The sequence below is a fragment of the Chroicocephalus ridibundus genome, chromosome 7, assembly GCF_963924245.1.
Source record: "Chroicocephalus ridibundus chromosome 7, bChrRid1.1, whole genome shotgun sequence".
Lineage (NCBI taxonomy): Eukaryota > Metazoa > Chordata > Aves > Charadriiformes > Laridae > Chroicocephalus > Chroicocephalus ridibundus.
The window spans coordinates 9,444,939-9,461,855 of record NC_086290.1 but is presented as its reverse complement, the minus strand read 5'-3'; the positions used below and the strand labels follow the sequence as shown (position 1 = coordinate 9,461,855).

The 16,917-nt window shown below is 36.1% G+C and overlaps 1 protein-coding gene across 2 annotated transcripts in view; it reads right to left on the bottom strand.

The window, feature by feature from the left end:
- DPP10 (dipeptidyl peptidase like 10) overlaps window positions 1-16,917 on the bottom strand; it is a 544,973-nt gene that overhangs the window by 129,863 nt on the left and 398,193 nt on the right. For both annotated transcript variants that reach the window (XM_063341611.1, XM_063341610.1), the window contains exon 5: window positions 12,516-12,590. In XM_063341611.1, the coding sequence (XP_063197681.1) occupies window positions 12,516-12,590 (75 nt within the window). The remainder of the gene's footprint in view (window positions 1-12,515; window positions 12,591-16,917) is intronic.

Genomic DNA, 16,917 nt, shown 5'->3' with positions numbered 1-16,917 from the left:
TTTTTCACATCATTGAGACTCGAGAGCCTCAAGTACAGCATTATGAGATCACACATGGGTTAAGACTGAGGCACATGGAAAAAAGAACCTCCATCTCAAAAATAAAACTGATCTAAGTTCTCTAACAATTCACACAAACCTCTTACTTAACTTAAAAGATATGAGTTCAAGTTACAGAAAAGTTAACAAAGAAACAGCCATATGTTCCCTACGGAAATGGTATGTACCACTTCAACTTGCAAATTTAAGTCTAACTACAGTATATTTACAGGCTTTCAAGTAAGGTCTTCAACCAAGGTGGTAACCTCAGCCTTCCTGGTAAGATAATAAGATAGCACAACATTTTTCAAGAGAAGACTTCAGCTTTGACCAACATTTACAGACATCATTACATGATAAATATAAAACTTACAACAAAGTGTAAAGATCTATACAGTAAATTAAACTATTTACGCAATCCACTATCTGAAAGAAGGCTCCAAAAAAAGGTTACATTAGTACCAATGACCTACCCTCAACCTCAGAGACATTTTGATGAGATAAAAGCACATTTAACACCATGTCCTTTGAGATCTTCATTATACCACTGCACCAAAACTTCCATTACTGTAGCACTGCTGACTTAAGAAGACATCCAAGACAAAAAAAAAACCAAACGTAGCACTGGCATCATATGCTAGAAAGAGACACAAAGTTACTTCTGCCAGTTTGATCTTCTATATCTTACTCAGGACAGAAAATCAAAGGCTTAAAGAGAACTGAAAAAGCCAGATGCACCTTTAGAACACCTGAGGACTACATGACATCAGTAGAACTAGAGCTAGTAGGTCCGTTGCCGCTGAAAATTATCTAAACATATAAACAAATAACAAACAAGGTGTATAACTGCTTATGTTACTAAGGGATACAGCATGAAAACAAGAAGAGTTTTTCCACATGCCAACGTCTCCTCAGCTGATCTAATCCTAGGTATAGCCTCTTCCTTCTAATCCTCCTCCAAGCTAAGTTTAGAAAAAGGTGAATTTTCGCAGGAATGAACTATATGAAGCCATAAATCCTCCATCAGAACTGGAATGGGAGTTCAAGCTGTTGAGCAGAATTTGTTAGATCACATTTCCAGACTCAGCCATCCCCAGGGGAGAGTACAGAGACAAGGAATTACCATAGGAAATGCCAACATCCAGCTGCGCTTAGCATAGAGATTCGGTTACTTATTTTCCCCGCTCTGTGAGTTTGGCCAGCACAGCTGGCAAAGCCCAGGCAGGGGTGCAATGGCCCTGCTCATCTTCTCATTGCTCCTTGATCACAAATCCCAAAAAGAGAAGAGCTGACGTGAACAGGAGTGGTACCAATTCAGTCCCAACTCCCCATGAGGGAAAAAGGAGAAGAATAAACCTGCTCTCACTCCCCTACGCAGCCTCTTAGTCTTAACCGTGTTAAACACAGCATTTCACATACGTGTCAGCACACACAGCGAAGGAAGGGTCTTAAAAGAAACCACGGACAGATGAAAGGTGACAGTGAAAAGAACTTGAATCAATTCTTATCTCAGCATCCACCAGAAGCAGCTGAAGGTCACATTCAGGAAACGTTCCCACTGGAGGAAAATGGAGTTTTAAAATATCTTTATGATAATGACAGTGCAGACAGCAATCAGAACCACTAAAAGCTGACAGTGCACCAGGGCCAAGTGAACGGTACCCAAAATGTTACAGAAAATAACAATGATGATAGTGAGCTGTCAAAAGTCTCTGCCATGGCTGTTCCTAAAAAGAGGGAATGGCGTGGGAATCAAGACGAGTGATGTTCACGAAGGAGCAAACAACCGACGGACCTAAAGGCTGACTTACAGCAGAGACGAGCCTCTGAAAACATTGATAAATCTGTTCTCTACAAGATCCTGCTGAAAATCCTAGTGACACGCTGTGCCTTATTCATTGTCCACCTGCCTGCCGCTGTCACACTACGGAGATGACTTTATTACATTTGTGTGATAGGTGGACAAGAGCTGATCCAAAAGCCCATTTTAAAGTCAATGGAAAAAGTTCCACTGACTTTAATGGCATTTTCATCAAGTTCAGAAGCAATAAGCACTTTAGGTGCCTGCTAGATAAAGGTTGCTACTTAAATATAAAGTTAATGATATTGCCTGCACAGAGAAAGCGAAAGATTGTGGAAGAAAATTAAATTCTGATGTGTTTGCACTCATTCTCTGCAATGTGACAAGCAGCTTTGGAGCTCCCGCAGCACAGAACACCCCCCAGCTTCAAGATCATTTTTGTACAGGCATTTGGAAGCGCAAATATTCTCTGTGGAACAGCTTTTAAACATGTCTGCTCACGTTCTGGACCATTTGCCATTGCTACAGGTTGTCCTTAGCACAGGTACTGACACTTGAACTTGTCCTTGGAGTGACTAATTTTTTTCCAAAAAGGTGCCAGGATTTTAAGATTTCGACATACTTGGTTTTTTTCTGCTTATGAAAACAAGCAAATAAAAAAAGCCAATGCATAACAAAAAAAAACCTCGCAAGCAACTCTAAAAAATGCACAAGACAAAAAGCCTCTCCTTCAAGACTAAAAACATTTATTGATTAAGAATGTTACAGTGACACTTTTAGTTTGTGCATTAGATTCTTCTGACCAGGAACTTGCAATTTGGAATTAAAAAGCTGTTGCAAGTCTTACCCACTGCTGTGACTTTTTTTTTTTTTCCAAGTAACTATTTTTTTCCCAACTTTTCTATTTTAAGCAAAATTTAATTATTATTCAATGTGTGCTGCTGATAAGAGAAAGAATTATGCAGAATAACTGAAAAAGCAGATTTATTTTTTCCCCTCTCACATTTTAGAATAATTGGTTTCCAGATCTGGCCAGCCTGTTTGACTATTTCATCATCATAATAAGAAGTAATTGTGAACCTTCAGTCAGAGTTTAGGTTTTTACTTCATCTGGTTTTCCTCATTTTGCATAGCACAAATATTTCAGAACTTCTTCCAACCAAATCTGATTGCCGCAGCGAGAATTTTATCTGTTCATGCATCTGGAGAGGCAGAGGATGAGATTTCTCATATACACAAAGGTATAGAAACCTCCAGAGATTAAGAATCTAAACGAACATAATAGAAAATGATGAATGATACTATTGAGAACGGTTTAAGGAATATTTATGTATTATTTGGCACTTCATGAAAATGGACATCTGGGTAGACATTTAACATTTGCTTTCTTTTTGGGAACTGTTTAAAAAATAAAGATCCCCCCCCGCTCTCGGAATCTTTATCTTCAACTTCCTGCACAAAGCAGGATCAACGCTGAATCCAGACCAGTTAGCTCCGGGCTTGGTCCAGCTGGGTCCTCAACCTGCACAGCCTCGCTGGGTAAAGCTTAAATATGCTTGATTGCATTTAACAAATGAAAAAAAACATGCATGTAATTTTGGGGGGGTTGATTTCAAGATAGCGTCACTGACAGATTTCAGTCAAAAGCTGGACGATAACAGTGACAGAACTAGCGAATTTTCAACTTTTTTGTTTTGTATATGCTTCTACTTTGTCCGTGTTGTTATTTAAATTCTAGGTTATTTTAAAATAAATATTTAAATCTATATTTATTTAAATATATGCATATATTCTTATATATGTATATTTAAATACATCTTTATATACATTAAAAATGTGAAAACCAGCAGGGCTCCTCTACACAGAGATTTGATTTAGCTTTTTTAAAGATATTAAAAAACCACTCTAGTATCTCTGGTATTAATGTGACTTCGATGACATGCTAGCACATCAATCAATATTGTGGAATAATTCTGCCTCTTAGTTTCTGTTTTAAAAATTATTTTTAATAGTCAAAATATTTCAAAAGATGAAAACCTTGGGCTTCTAGACTGTGCTTTCTATTTCATATATCAAAGTTCTCTGAAAAGATTTTAGCAAATGTTGTTGCATTTAGAAAAAAACACAAACTCACTAAGTCATCCTTAGTTTGTAAATCTAATTCATTACACTGCAGCAAAAGAAAGACGTTATTCCTCTTGGTATAAAATTCATGACCACTAACAACATGTACTAGTTTGGCTGTAAGACTCAAATTCCGAACGTGTGATCAATGACTATTTTAAGATTAAGTGACCATTTGGGATCACATTCATCAATACTAATGGTATCTTATTTAAAAGTTTAATGAGAAAGCCATAATGCATATCACATTCCTCAGTAAGATACATTATTATTGAATTTCAGATAGAGGATATTATGAAAAATTAAATAAAAGAAAAAAAAAGTTTTTCTAAAATGGATTTTCTAAGTGTATTGAACACATGAACTGGACCGTAGGCATTTGTTAAGAGGGCTGTTCTTTAGTTCAATCTTGTTTATGTTCACCACGTATAGAAAGAGTATGTCTTTAAGTTAGATTCAAAATGAGTCATTACGGAACATGCTGACACCTACATCATAAAATAAAATACATGGCATTTTCAGTTAAATGTTTTACCATAATGGGTCAGTCAGATCCATGAAGTGATTTTGCTCCTCAGAAGTCATTTATTCCCTGTATTTGAAGATGTGAGCCAGCTCTTGTATTTGAGAAATTAATAAGTGTAGCAGTTGAACTAACAATGATTCATGCCCAGGGTAAAAACCTGTCAAAACTGAGAGATGTGTAAAATATTCTTTTAGTCCATATTCTTTTGTAGCAAGGAGGGGAACCATTATTTCTTGGGAGCATGGAACAAAGAATTTTTGAAAACAGATGGGTGTGTCAGTTGACTCTGGTTGCTCGTGGTGAACTCTGGCAGATCTTAATCCAAATTAAAGCTCTGGTCAGATTTTCCAGCCTTGAGCAGCTACTAATACAGTCTCCAATGAAGACTCCTAACAGTCCTTGCCCTGGACTGGCTGTCCTGGTTTGAGGTCTTTGGGTTTTTATTTATTTAAAAAAAAAAACAAACAACCAAACACAAAAAAAAACCCAAACAAACCCAAACAACAACAACAAACTAAACTTATTTTTCCATTCAGCAATGCTGAGGAAGACTTATTGTCACAGATATTTGATAAAAATGTCACTAGTACCTCATGATTGTAAAAGTAGCTTTCAATTGTACACTATTTCTGGAAACATCATTAGTACCTACAACTGATTGTAGCAAGAGGTAAGTGGAATTTAAAAAAAACACAAAAAATCACCTTTTATACACATCTTTTTTGTCTATGGGCTATGATGGACAAACCCTTCACTTACAATGAACATTTCTGGGACATTTCTGCATATTGTCAACGCACAGAAGAGAAATAGGGAGGATGTGATAGGGTTGGCAGTTTCACAGCGGAAGCTAGAACTTGTGCTGTATAAAATAAATTGTTCATAGATTAAGGGAGCTGCTCACTTAAATAGAGTAACATTGACTATTTATATAGCATTAGCACACAGGAATTCCAGTCCCCGTGGATTATCCTGAGATGTTTCTAAACTGCTGGATCTTGGAAACTCAGCAGGACACTACCTAAGTCCTCCTGAAATAACAGTATTCACACTTGATAAGAATGACAATATTATTGAAAATAAATACCTTTTCTGTCAATAAACATTTTGTTTGAAAAGCTAAATGCCCTAGAAACCATTTTTACTGAACAATAGCAAAGCACAATGTTATTCCTTCAATACTATCATTGAACAAGAAGTTGAAAACACGAATACCGATTTTTCAACTCTGGTGATTCTGAATGAGGAAAAAAAGAGCCATCTTGTACCTAAAATAGAATTATTTATTTATTTTGTTTACTTATAAAAGTTGAGATTGAACAGCAGCACTGGAACAGAGACCCAGTAAGTTACGTGAACAGCAGCACCATGTTGGCTATGTGGAAAAGTGGAGGGGATCTATTTTTTTTAACAGTTACACAAGGCTGAATTTGCATATATGAATCAACATGTCAGCTGATTAAATCAACCACTTTTCTAGAAGAAATTAAATTAAACCCTTCTGAAAAGCAGGTAAGTGGATGGATAGGCAGATTGTATGTGACACGACAGCTTTCATATTAGAGTCAAAAAACCCAGCTGAAGCACCAAAATAGCACCCCAGTTTCCCTTCTTTTTTAATTCAGAATGTTTTAAAAGCAAGCAGTTATGACAGTTCACCCCCCGTTCTGCAAGTGCTCAACAGCAACGCCCGTCATATCATCACAAATAAACCAATAATGTAAATGTAACAATGCATATATGAAGACATACAAACCAAAAGACATGCAGATACTCCAGGTATAACTCTCCTACTTCTAGTAAGTGGGAGGCTGCCTAATGAATTGAATGCAAGTACTTACTGGACTGCAATTCAACATGGATGAAATAAGAAAAAGCTGTTTATCAGACTAATACTAAACAAACATCAATGCCTGTGATTCTCAGCATAAAATACACTCTTCCTATTTTCCCCATATTCTATTTATGGGGACTGGTGGTTATTAAGTTTTGCCACATAATTTAGACGAAACGGTGGACAGAAGTGGGACACGGTGTGCTCGTATGAACACTCACTCCTATGGGATAATTCAAGACAGCACATAGTGTCACCAAATGCCCTTTGCCAGATTTTACTACAAAGCACATCATCTCCTCAGGCAAAGACCTTGTCTTTTTATATCTCTAAAATCCTTGCATGGGTGTGGAGCTACATAAAATAAAGTCAAATATATGTATATGTAGCATGCCAAGATCACCTACAGCCTAGCTATGATCTTAGCAAATTCTAATGTATCCATTAAAATTTCAGCTCAAAGCCTTTAAAGGGGGAAAATTTGAGCAGCCCACTTCCATGAATTCCTCAATAGCTGACCTTTTAAACATCTAATCTTGTCATACCTAAAAGAGGAATAAAATATATCACAAAAATACCTGCAAGAAGTAACTTCAAATTTTGGGGAGCAGCTGTCACTCAAAATTCCCTTCTTATTTTTCTCTCACTGCCCTAAATCTGATAAAAATTGGTCTTTTGTGTTCTTGATTACAGATACAGATGAATGGGAAAGTCATGTCTGGATCAGACTTTTATTTATGATCTCCTAAGTTGAGGAGTATGCACATGCATGATCGGCTTCTGGACTCATCTCAAAAGGAAGAAATGAAAGATCACCCTGAGAACCTCAGGAAATACACACGAAAAACAGATTTATCTAAAGCAGCGTGCATTTCTGGAGGAAAAAGCTGATAGCACGACATTTATATTGGATCTTTACTTCATAGACAGCATTACATAAAATATTGCTGTCCAGATCACTGCTGCTTTAAGAAGTATTTTGTAATTCTTTTGTATAGAATAATCTTGTTGGGAAAATATTGTTTCCATGTGTTAGAAGATAGATTTCATTTCATCTTTGTTGTGTATGTTTCCAACCATTAGCTGGTACTCCATATAATGCTCTTCAAAATCAGATTTTCATGAGGACTGTATAAACTATCTTCTTGAAAACACCTGTACATGTTAACACCAAACAGCGTCTTGATAAGACACAGTAAGATAAAAATAAGACATAATGTAAGGTAACTTATTTATCCTTTAATTTTTGCAGAAAAAAAAAAAAAAACAAAAGCCAAAACCCACAATTAATTACACTGACCAAGAAGATTACTGACAATTGAACATTTAGTTTCCACCTAATTGGTAGAAAGATAATCTCCTAATGCAGAAGAGACAATAATAATTTAAGACTTCATTGAATTTTTCCTCTCATGGATTCTTATAATCTGCAGACTAACTCCTGCAGATCTTTTCAGCGCACTCGAATAAGCCAGTATCAGAGCCAACCTCTAAAAGCTTGATGAGCCTGTCACTTGTCGCTGTTCAACCTCCAGTCGCTGTAGACTGTGGTCACTACACCCTATCAGCAACCTCTAAAAATAGATATTACAGCAGCAAAGGGGGGACGGGCAGCAGCACACAGCAGACAAGTAACTCCTTTCTCGTAGGGTTTCTTTGTTTCAGACACTGTGTTGGACTCTCATCTTTACTTCAATACATTAAACTACAAATATCCAGAAACACTTTTGCAATATTTTTCATTCCTACCAAATGAGTGACACTTAGATCTAAAAATATTTTTCTCCTACCTTTCTGAAGGGGATTGGATTATTCTTCATCCTGATCCTACCGTAAGAATTATTAAAAGCTATTTTCACAGTGCTTTATTAAATTCCCTAGCTAAAAAAGATTACAGTTTGAAGCCTTAATTCAGGAAAATATTTTCTTTTTTAGAGAGTGTGTAAATGCTTGTGCTTCTAAACCAGAGTGGAACTTTAATCTGGTTTTTAAGCACATTTCTGAACCAAGAACTAAAAACCCCTGCACATCGTTCATCTTGCACTGAAAGCAGAAAATGATGCACTAGTAATAGAAAATAGAATAAAGTAGGAAAAAGTCCTGAAAGTTGGTATTCAAAAGGGATTTGAAAGCCGGGAGAAGGAAAGGACAGTTCGTAGGACAAAACCAAAATCACAAGGAAGGGATTATTACATCAAATGAGGAAAAAAAGGGGAGTTACAAAGAAAAAGAACTGATCTCATTTACTTCTTCACTTACTCTTTTGTGGCATATTATATTCTAGCAAGAGCATGGGGAGAACATGCTTACGATGTCTGAGCAAAAAGCCCACTAATATCCAGAGTAAAGCTTATTTTCATTTCATATGGACTCCAGGGACAACTCACAAGGTATAACCTTCCGCTGAGGGACACCGAAGTTCCTCAATGGCAAAAAGAACTTCTTAGGACCTCAGTGCTCACTGCACTGCAAATTGCAAATTCACTGACCCATCTTTTGCCATTAATGCAAGAACAGTGTCCTATTTCCACTTTCTAATCCAAACCATAGATCAGGTTTTGGCAATTGTGAATAATACCACCAGCAGAGTGAGAAAAAATTTAAATGTCATTTTAACACAACCCTTATTAAAAGCAATAGTGAAATAACCTTTCCTCTGGAAATCTCAACTGGCTTAGATGCTCTGCCTCTCAGAGCATCACATTCTGTGCTCACACCTTGACAATCTTCAAAGGAAAATCAAAATCAAAAAGAAATGGCATTGCAAAACTCTCCTCTCTGCATACAATACGCACAATGGCTTCCCTGCTGCTGTGTTCACACTGTCCCAGACGAACAAGGATGGCAGGACATTCACCAAGAATGTATGTGTTCATTTCTCAAATTAGTTCCTACTTACTGATCTATTGCCTTGCAAAATGAGACTTTTTCAGCGATGCCAAGCAAATTACAGCGAGTGACAGAAAGGAAGTCTGAACTACAACACAGTCGATCCGTGCAAGTTTCAGTAAAGTCAAAAAACTTGGAGAATCAACGGAAGCATTTCAGAAGCATGGAGAGCTATGGAGTACTGCAGCAAAGAACAGAAAGTACCTCTAAAATTGCCACAGCCATGCCACACAGCACTTTGAATTCCTTGGCAAAGGAATTTTCTTCCATATGAATTTTATAGAGCTACACCAAAACAGCTGCTGTGCCACATGAAATGGTTTTGTTTCTTCTATTAAGCATGATTTAAATGATTCATTCAATTATTACTTTTGTATTCAAAGATGGCTTATTTTCATGCAGATTTATGTCCCGTTATGCATAGAGGACATTCTTAATTGTGCTGAAACAACTGCAAATTTAATTAAAGTTTGCCATTCCAAGCATAAAATAGATTAAAGAAAAATGCTGACAACAGTAAAATAAATATTCAACTATTTAATTTAACTCAACTTGTTTTATAATCCAAACATCAAAATAACCTTGTTTCTAATTACAATTTCATGACAAAATGTCTTGAAGAAACATTTGTCTCTATTTTTCTCCAATCTGCTCAGCTGAAACACACTAGCTTATTTATAAAACTGTTGATTAATAAATCTGTTACAGCTGTATTACTGTATGTTACAAAGAACACAGATTAATGTATGTAAACAACCATTATATTTTTAAAAACCCAAATCTTTGAAAGTCCACAAAAGCAGAAATCCCATCAAATACATTACAGTGCAATTATACACCTAAATCTTAACAAAGAAGGAAAAAAATGTTAGAAGGCGGCAACCATCAGTCGTAAAGTCAAGGGGTCTGTGGCAATTTACAGCAGATGGAGAGATCATCTAAACGCTTACAACACGTTATTTGCAGTTCCTTGTACTGGGTATTACTAAAGACTCAACCATGTGTTGTGACACAAGAAAATCCTCAGTTCTGTAAAAAGTTACATTCAAATGAGACATGAAGAAATACTCTGGCCTGATTCTACTGAAACTAAGTTCAAAAACTCCAATTCAGTTATGTCATTTAATATGAATCTTATAGGCAATAAATTTTATTATTCGTAGTTAACAGCTGGGGAAAGGACGAAGGCAGACAGTTGGATTTCCTCTCAACCAGACCAAATAAGTCTGGCTCTGACTGAGGGAAAAAAAAAAAAAAAAAAAAAAAAAAAAAAAAAAAAAGAAGAGAAGGCCCAAGAAGAATGGACACTAACTTAATCCTTCATGTTACTAGTTACATACGTTAGTTATGCAGAAATAAAGAATTGCATACCTTTCGCCAACAGATTTTGAGAAAACAGAAGAGCCTCATCCGCCTAAAAATATCCCAAGAAGCAGAAAATTTCAAGGAAGAAAGGCTCTGTACCACATATTCACAAGAATATTTTCCATAACGTCTGAAAGAATTGGTTTACACTCTTTTTGGTGATTTTCCCTTCCACCCTAAGGAACAGTTTCTTCTCAGGAGGTAACAAACTTCAATGGCATTATTATTACTTATATCAACTGAGGATCCGGCTGACAACATCCAGCTATTAACCACTTTTAGCACCGTCACCACCACTTCTAGAGGATGCAAGAATCACAGTATGTTTTTGGTTTGAAAGCCGTGAGCCCAAGTGGAGCACTTAAAAGTAAGCATCACAAGCCTCATCCAAAGCCATCCAGGACGACCACCACAAACTGTTTGCCAAACCCCGTTCATTTCTCATTTTAATAACTTCTTCTCACTATACTTCAGCAAAGGAAATGGCTAGACGCAAAATGTAAATGCGGCAAACATCATCCCTCTAAGGAACTACCAGCAACTGGACTGTTAAAGGCAGGAAAAGTTTCTTTTTGCAACAAAACCAAGAATGAAATATGGAAAGTGATATATTCATCATGCATTGAGAGCAATTTGCATGCCAATGGACCATCGTTACTGTGGGGCAGGGATTAATCCCTGATGTTACTACATTTCAATGTAATAAAGTGTGATGGATATTTTCATGTTTGTCTGTATTTCTATATCAGCTATAAATGCAAACAGTAAGAAAATCCCAAACAAATAAACACATCCAAAATTAAAACTTCAGTACATCAAACGAGGAAATTAAGACAGTATAAGGGATTATTAAAGTCTTTCACACAAAAAGAAGCAATCAAGAAGGTAAACAGCAAGGAGCAAATATTTTCCAGACAGGAATAAAACTGGAACCCTCCACAACAAAAAAAAAACACCGAACTGAACAAAAGCAGCTCTTTCTTGGTTTATTGGTCAACACGTACTGTAAAAAAAGCCTGATCCAGAATCCACTAGAATTAGTAGAAGAACACCTACTTGAATCTAGTCCCAAGTAAACAAATCATTTTACATCAACACTTTTAGAATACTTCAGATCACCTTTCAGCACATTTTCAGGTTTGTAGATATAATTATTAAAGTTGCAGGTATACAGATCAATACAGCAATGTTACCAGGAGACCAGAAAGGTTTGTATACTGACTGGAAATTAATATTTTTTTTGTTCTAAGAATTTCAATCCACTACGCACAGCTATTGCATTATCAGTTACCAACACATAACAATAAGTAAACTTCTATACTGTTGTATAAAGTGATAAAAAAATATAAACTTTTATCATTTCTGAACATTGACTTCTGATATTAAGGTCACAGGTATTTGTAAATTTTCCTGTTCAAAAATAAAAAACCAAAACCCCAAACAACCCAAACTTGCTTGAATAACCACTATGAGAAACAAAGAATACACTGCATTATATAGTCCAAGAGACCTTCAGACTATCAGGTTTCAGACTACTGAAGACAATAATAAAATTTCCATGACTTGAATCAGCCTAGATCTTTTTGTTAATATAGTCCATAAATTACACGTACAACTGTTTAAAACAGGAAGGAATATCAAAAGATAGGCTTTCAAACAATCAGGTTGTAACAGAACAGTTTAAGGGTTATGAAACCTGTACTACAAAAACCCGCATGCCATTTCAGAGAAGCCATGGTAATTTACCTCAACTGAGAACCTCGCAGTATTTCTGTACGCACCGAAATACACAATTCACCATCATTTCATCAGAAGGTTTTGGGAAATCAAGTACATGAATCACATTATATTATGTGGCATTGCAGATGAAATAACAAAACAACAAGGGTTTCAGAGCTTTAATTTAAAGGCTCTTTGATTACGAATAGTTGGCTTACCTGTTTAACATCATACGCAAGAAGAACAAATCTTAAGTCTGGTGAAACTGAGTATCTTGATGCTTTGAATGTTACCTAAAAGGAAGTAAGAATAAAAGTGAGCTTGCAAAAAGGAGGATAATTTTTTCCAAGTTTTCTTATAGGTAATTTAAGAACTTCCCGTTCATATGACAGATCTGGTTTACAACACCTACACCACTTTAACAAAAGGAGGACTCAAATAATTCTTCGCCTAATTTGCTGGTATCAGTACAATAGCAACAGATGAATCTGGCTTCAACACTAAATACCAGTTAAGAAGCTGATGAGTTTTATATCATGACTGCAAGCACTAAGCTCAAGGATAACAACTATAACCAATTCATTTACAGAGGATGAAGGGAGACACTTTGGTTGGTGCGTACTTCAGGAACGGTTATAAGGGAGATGCATCACTAGGTTAGGCCTAACGAGAACGTACAAGAAAAAGAATAGGGGTGCTGCTTTTCTTTAAACACCACACACATAAACATTTTGCAAGACAACCTGCACTAAAGAAAAACTCTTTCTTATAAGAAAGAAAATGCTTAGTGGAGAGTAAAGTGAAACATAAGGTAGCATTATAAAACTAATATTGCTTTATATCTATCCCTGACTACATGACGCCCAATTGAATTCAGGGCTGTAATTTAATCGAGGGGTAATGTTGATGTCAGAAATAATTTAATGCATCTAATGTATGAGGAAGATAAGAATGTGCTTTAAAGGGCACTGAAGGAAATAATTTTAAATGAATCTCCAAACATCTATTTGCAGAATGAAAGGAAAAGGGTGAAGAAATGAAAAATGCAGATAAGAACAGAAAAAGTAGGACAGAAAAAATAACAGAATTGCAAAGGTACAAGATGAAAGAAAACAAACAAGTAGCTATGCAAAACAAGATCTATCCACTATTCAAAGGAAGGCTTTCCCTTATTTTGCTTCTTGTTTAGCCTAATCCCACTGCTGAGCTAATGAATTTGACAGAAGTTTAGGGTACACAAACTAAATATTCAGAACAGCTAAGTAGTTATCCCTAAAAAAAAAAAAAAAAAAAACTAGTCTTCCAATAAACTGAAAAGATGCTACACTTTGATATACAGATTAAACTCGGGTTCCCAGATAATATAATTAGAATCAGGCTATCCAAAGAAATCAAAGGGAAAAAATTAGTTTTGAAGATAAACTGTGTAATAGCTTGATGCAAGAGCATGACAGTATCAAAAGTTAGAAGATAAATCTGCAGTCTTGACGACAGAAGAGAAAATAAAATCTAAAAGCATCCTTTTGTATCTACAAAGCATTCAGAACACATTTCTACTGTGCTCAAACTACCTTTTGTGAGTTCACCAACTTTGAGCAGAGACTATGTTAATGTTGATCTATGAATAACATTCCCTTTTCTTAGCACATCATTGAAAACATTTTTAGATGTGAAATTTCTCTGCTTTCTAGCAGTTTATTAATTATTGCCCCACTACCTCAATCTTCAGCAATATATAACCCAGGCAGCTTTCCAAATTCATTCTCAGGGGGTGTGGTGCTCACCATTTCATGCATTTAGTAAGAATCTTCAGTCACTGATTATGCCACCACAAAAGTAATGATGCACTTAATGCAAACACCTGAGTAGCTCAGCTGCAAGCTATTGGCATTTCAAGGCAACACCAGCAAGAGCTACTCGCTATACAGCTTGGATAGTCTATATTCAAGTACTGAGTCTTGTGGATTTGGCATTTAAAATCATTTGAATCCTGCTGAAGATGACCTTGTTTATTCAGTTTGCGCTCATCTGCAAAATTCTGTTTGCCTCCAGAAATACCTCAGACACATCATGTACATACAATGCCAATAAGCTATAATCTCTTGTTTGCAGGTAATGGTTTTGGCAAAATAGTTTTCTTTTTGTTAGTATAACAGCATTATTCTTGTGAAAAGGAGCATAAAGCTGTTTCATACTTTTTAATGTTTCACTTAAGAAACAAGAAAATAAAAATTAGACCAGCAGAAATCACGTGTTCATTGCCAAAGCTGATAGCAATGCTGATTTCTTTAAATTATCATAAAAACATAATTAACCCATTTTTTTAAGTTGGATTTACAATCAAGCCTTTAAGGAAATTTAACTCTAATAGAATTTCAGAGAGATTTAAGTGACTTAAAGTCACTGAAAGTGATTTAAATTTCCTTAGAGTTCTGTTGGGGTATTTTTTGGTAAAGACAAGCACAATTTTGGCAATAAATTCAGAAAACAGTCTACTTGTATATACAGAAGAAGCCCTTCTAGATTAACAACAGGAAAAAAAAAATTACCTGACTCACTCCTCCTGCCTAATACAGCAAGTACGCTCACAATCATTGAGTTCACTAAAAAAAGACAGATTTCGGGTTTTTCCACCTTGAACCTTGGGTATCTTGTTATCAAAAATCTGGAGGATGCTTGTTCCGCTAGCACATCTGCATATCTGACTCTTTTCAAGCTTCTTCCTTTATCAGGAGCTGCCGAGCCTTCGTTCAGGAAGACAGACCTAAATGCTGTCCCTTATGATCATGCCTCTATGGTTTATCTCTGCTTGATCTCTAAGAAAGGTAGCTCTGGACAAATAAGCTCTGAAACAGGGAGAAATATAGATGGCTAATGAGGCACAGTCCCCGGGTGCAGAAGGAGGGCTGGTTTCCCTCTGCATCACTGCACAGTCTCAGCTAGTTAGGAGACTGGGGGTAACCCAAGGCAGTGCTGCACTGTGCACTCCATATATACGCTTATCCCCCTTCCAAACCACGACAGAGGAAAGGCAAAAGAGAAGGAAAAAGTGAAGGTAATTTCCTTATGTCCCTAATATCCGTCACTTCTACCTAAACACATCAAGACTTAAAATCCCTAAGAAAACCACCAGCTGTATGCAACTAGAAAACACTTAGACTAGATAAATTGCCAGAATCCCTAAATTAGCTACATTTCACACTGTTGCATTATTCCAAACTAAAAAAAAAAAATATTTTTAAAGACCGGTACACTGTCTTCCCTTCTTAATTCATGAATCTGTCATCTGTTTTTTCCTATACAGCTGAATTTGACATCATTTCACTTCTTCAGACATAAAAGAATGATCCTATATCTAATCTCGCATTCCTCACCCAACCAAAACCCCCACTGACTGTATAATTAGATCTAACCATATTAAACATTGCATTTCTAGGTTTCTTTGAAATACCTCATGCGATAAGAGTTTTAATTCTTCTCCTGGACAGTGATGCCTGATGTGACAATCCCATGGACAAGCAAAGACTGCTAGTCTCACTGTCGCCATAGATCGCAAAGATAAAAGCCAAGCGGAGGCAAAAGGACACAGTGCATTTAAACAGCCTTTTGCCCTTCAGCTTTCCAGCTTCCTTCCTTCATCCACATTCCAATTATGTCTGGCTAATCATAGTTTTGCATGGAAGGAAAAGAAGATGAGAACAGCTTGAGACAGTAAGACTGAAAGCAAAAGAAAAACCAATTCTGCAACAAATAAATATAAAGGAGCACCCACCCACCCACAACTGGCTTTTCTTCCACCTTTCCATCTGGATGATTAAAATGGAAAACAAAATTCTGATGAACAATATATTCTCAAGTTTGATTTCCATTGTCAATATTGTGCATGAATTTTTTTTTTCATTTTGCATTTTATGTGTGTTTTGCTGTTAACAGAAATGCCTGCTATGATTATGTTTAAGAGAAGTTTTAAGCTGGGTTTAAGTTCTGCATCCTCAGCAAGGGCCTCTCAGTATCAGCTCCCTTTTATTTCTTCTCTTTTCCTAAAGCCTGGTTCTGAATTATTGACATACTGGCTACTCCCTTCATCTTTGCTCTACTCTTTCACCTACTATAAAATGTTGTGTTTACTATTTTTGTGGATTTTAACTACTGTAACATTTAAATCAGTGCCTTATTCATAGTCTTTCAAAAATATACCATAGAGCTGACAGATGGAAGTTACCTATAATATAGTGTAGCCCAGAGCTATAAGAACGTATCCGTAACATCTGTCAGACACTTCATAATACTCTTTTTTCATAGTTTCAAGTTGTCTAGTTTTAAGTGAAATAATACATCACAGTTAAAACCGATTAGAGGAAATTTTCACTTTTGTGGAGTTTCCTTTGTTGTTGTTGGGTTTTTTCCTTTAGTTTTACCCCTCCTTCTGTTTCAGTTCCCTGTACTTCTACTTTTCCCAGAAACTTACATCTTCCACACTCCTATTATTATCCTTCTCCAATTATTGTTTAGTGCTCAATTTACACACATTTAGACTTTAAAATTTTTTGTTATTCATCCAGGACAAAATATTTCAAGACCTCTAGAATGTTACTTTAAAGCCTGGTGGCAATACTACTA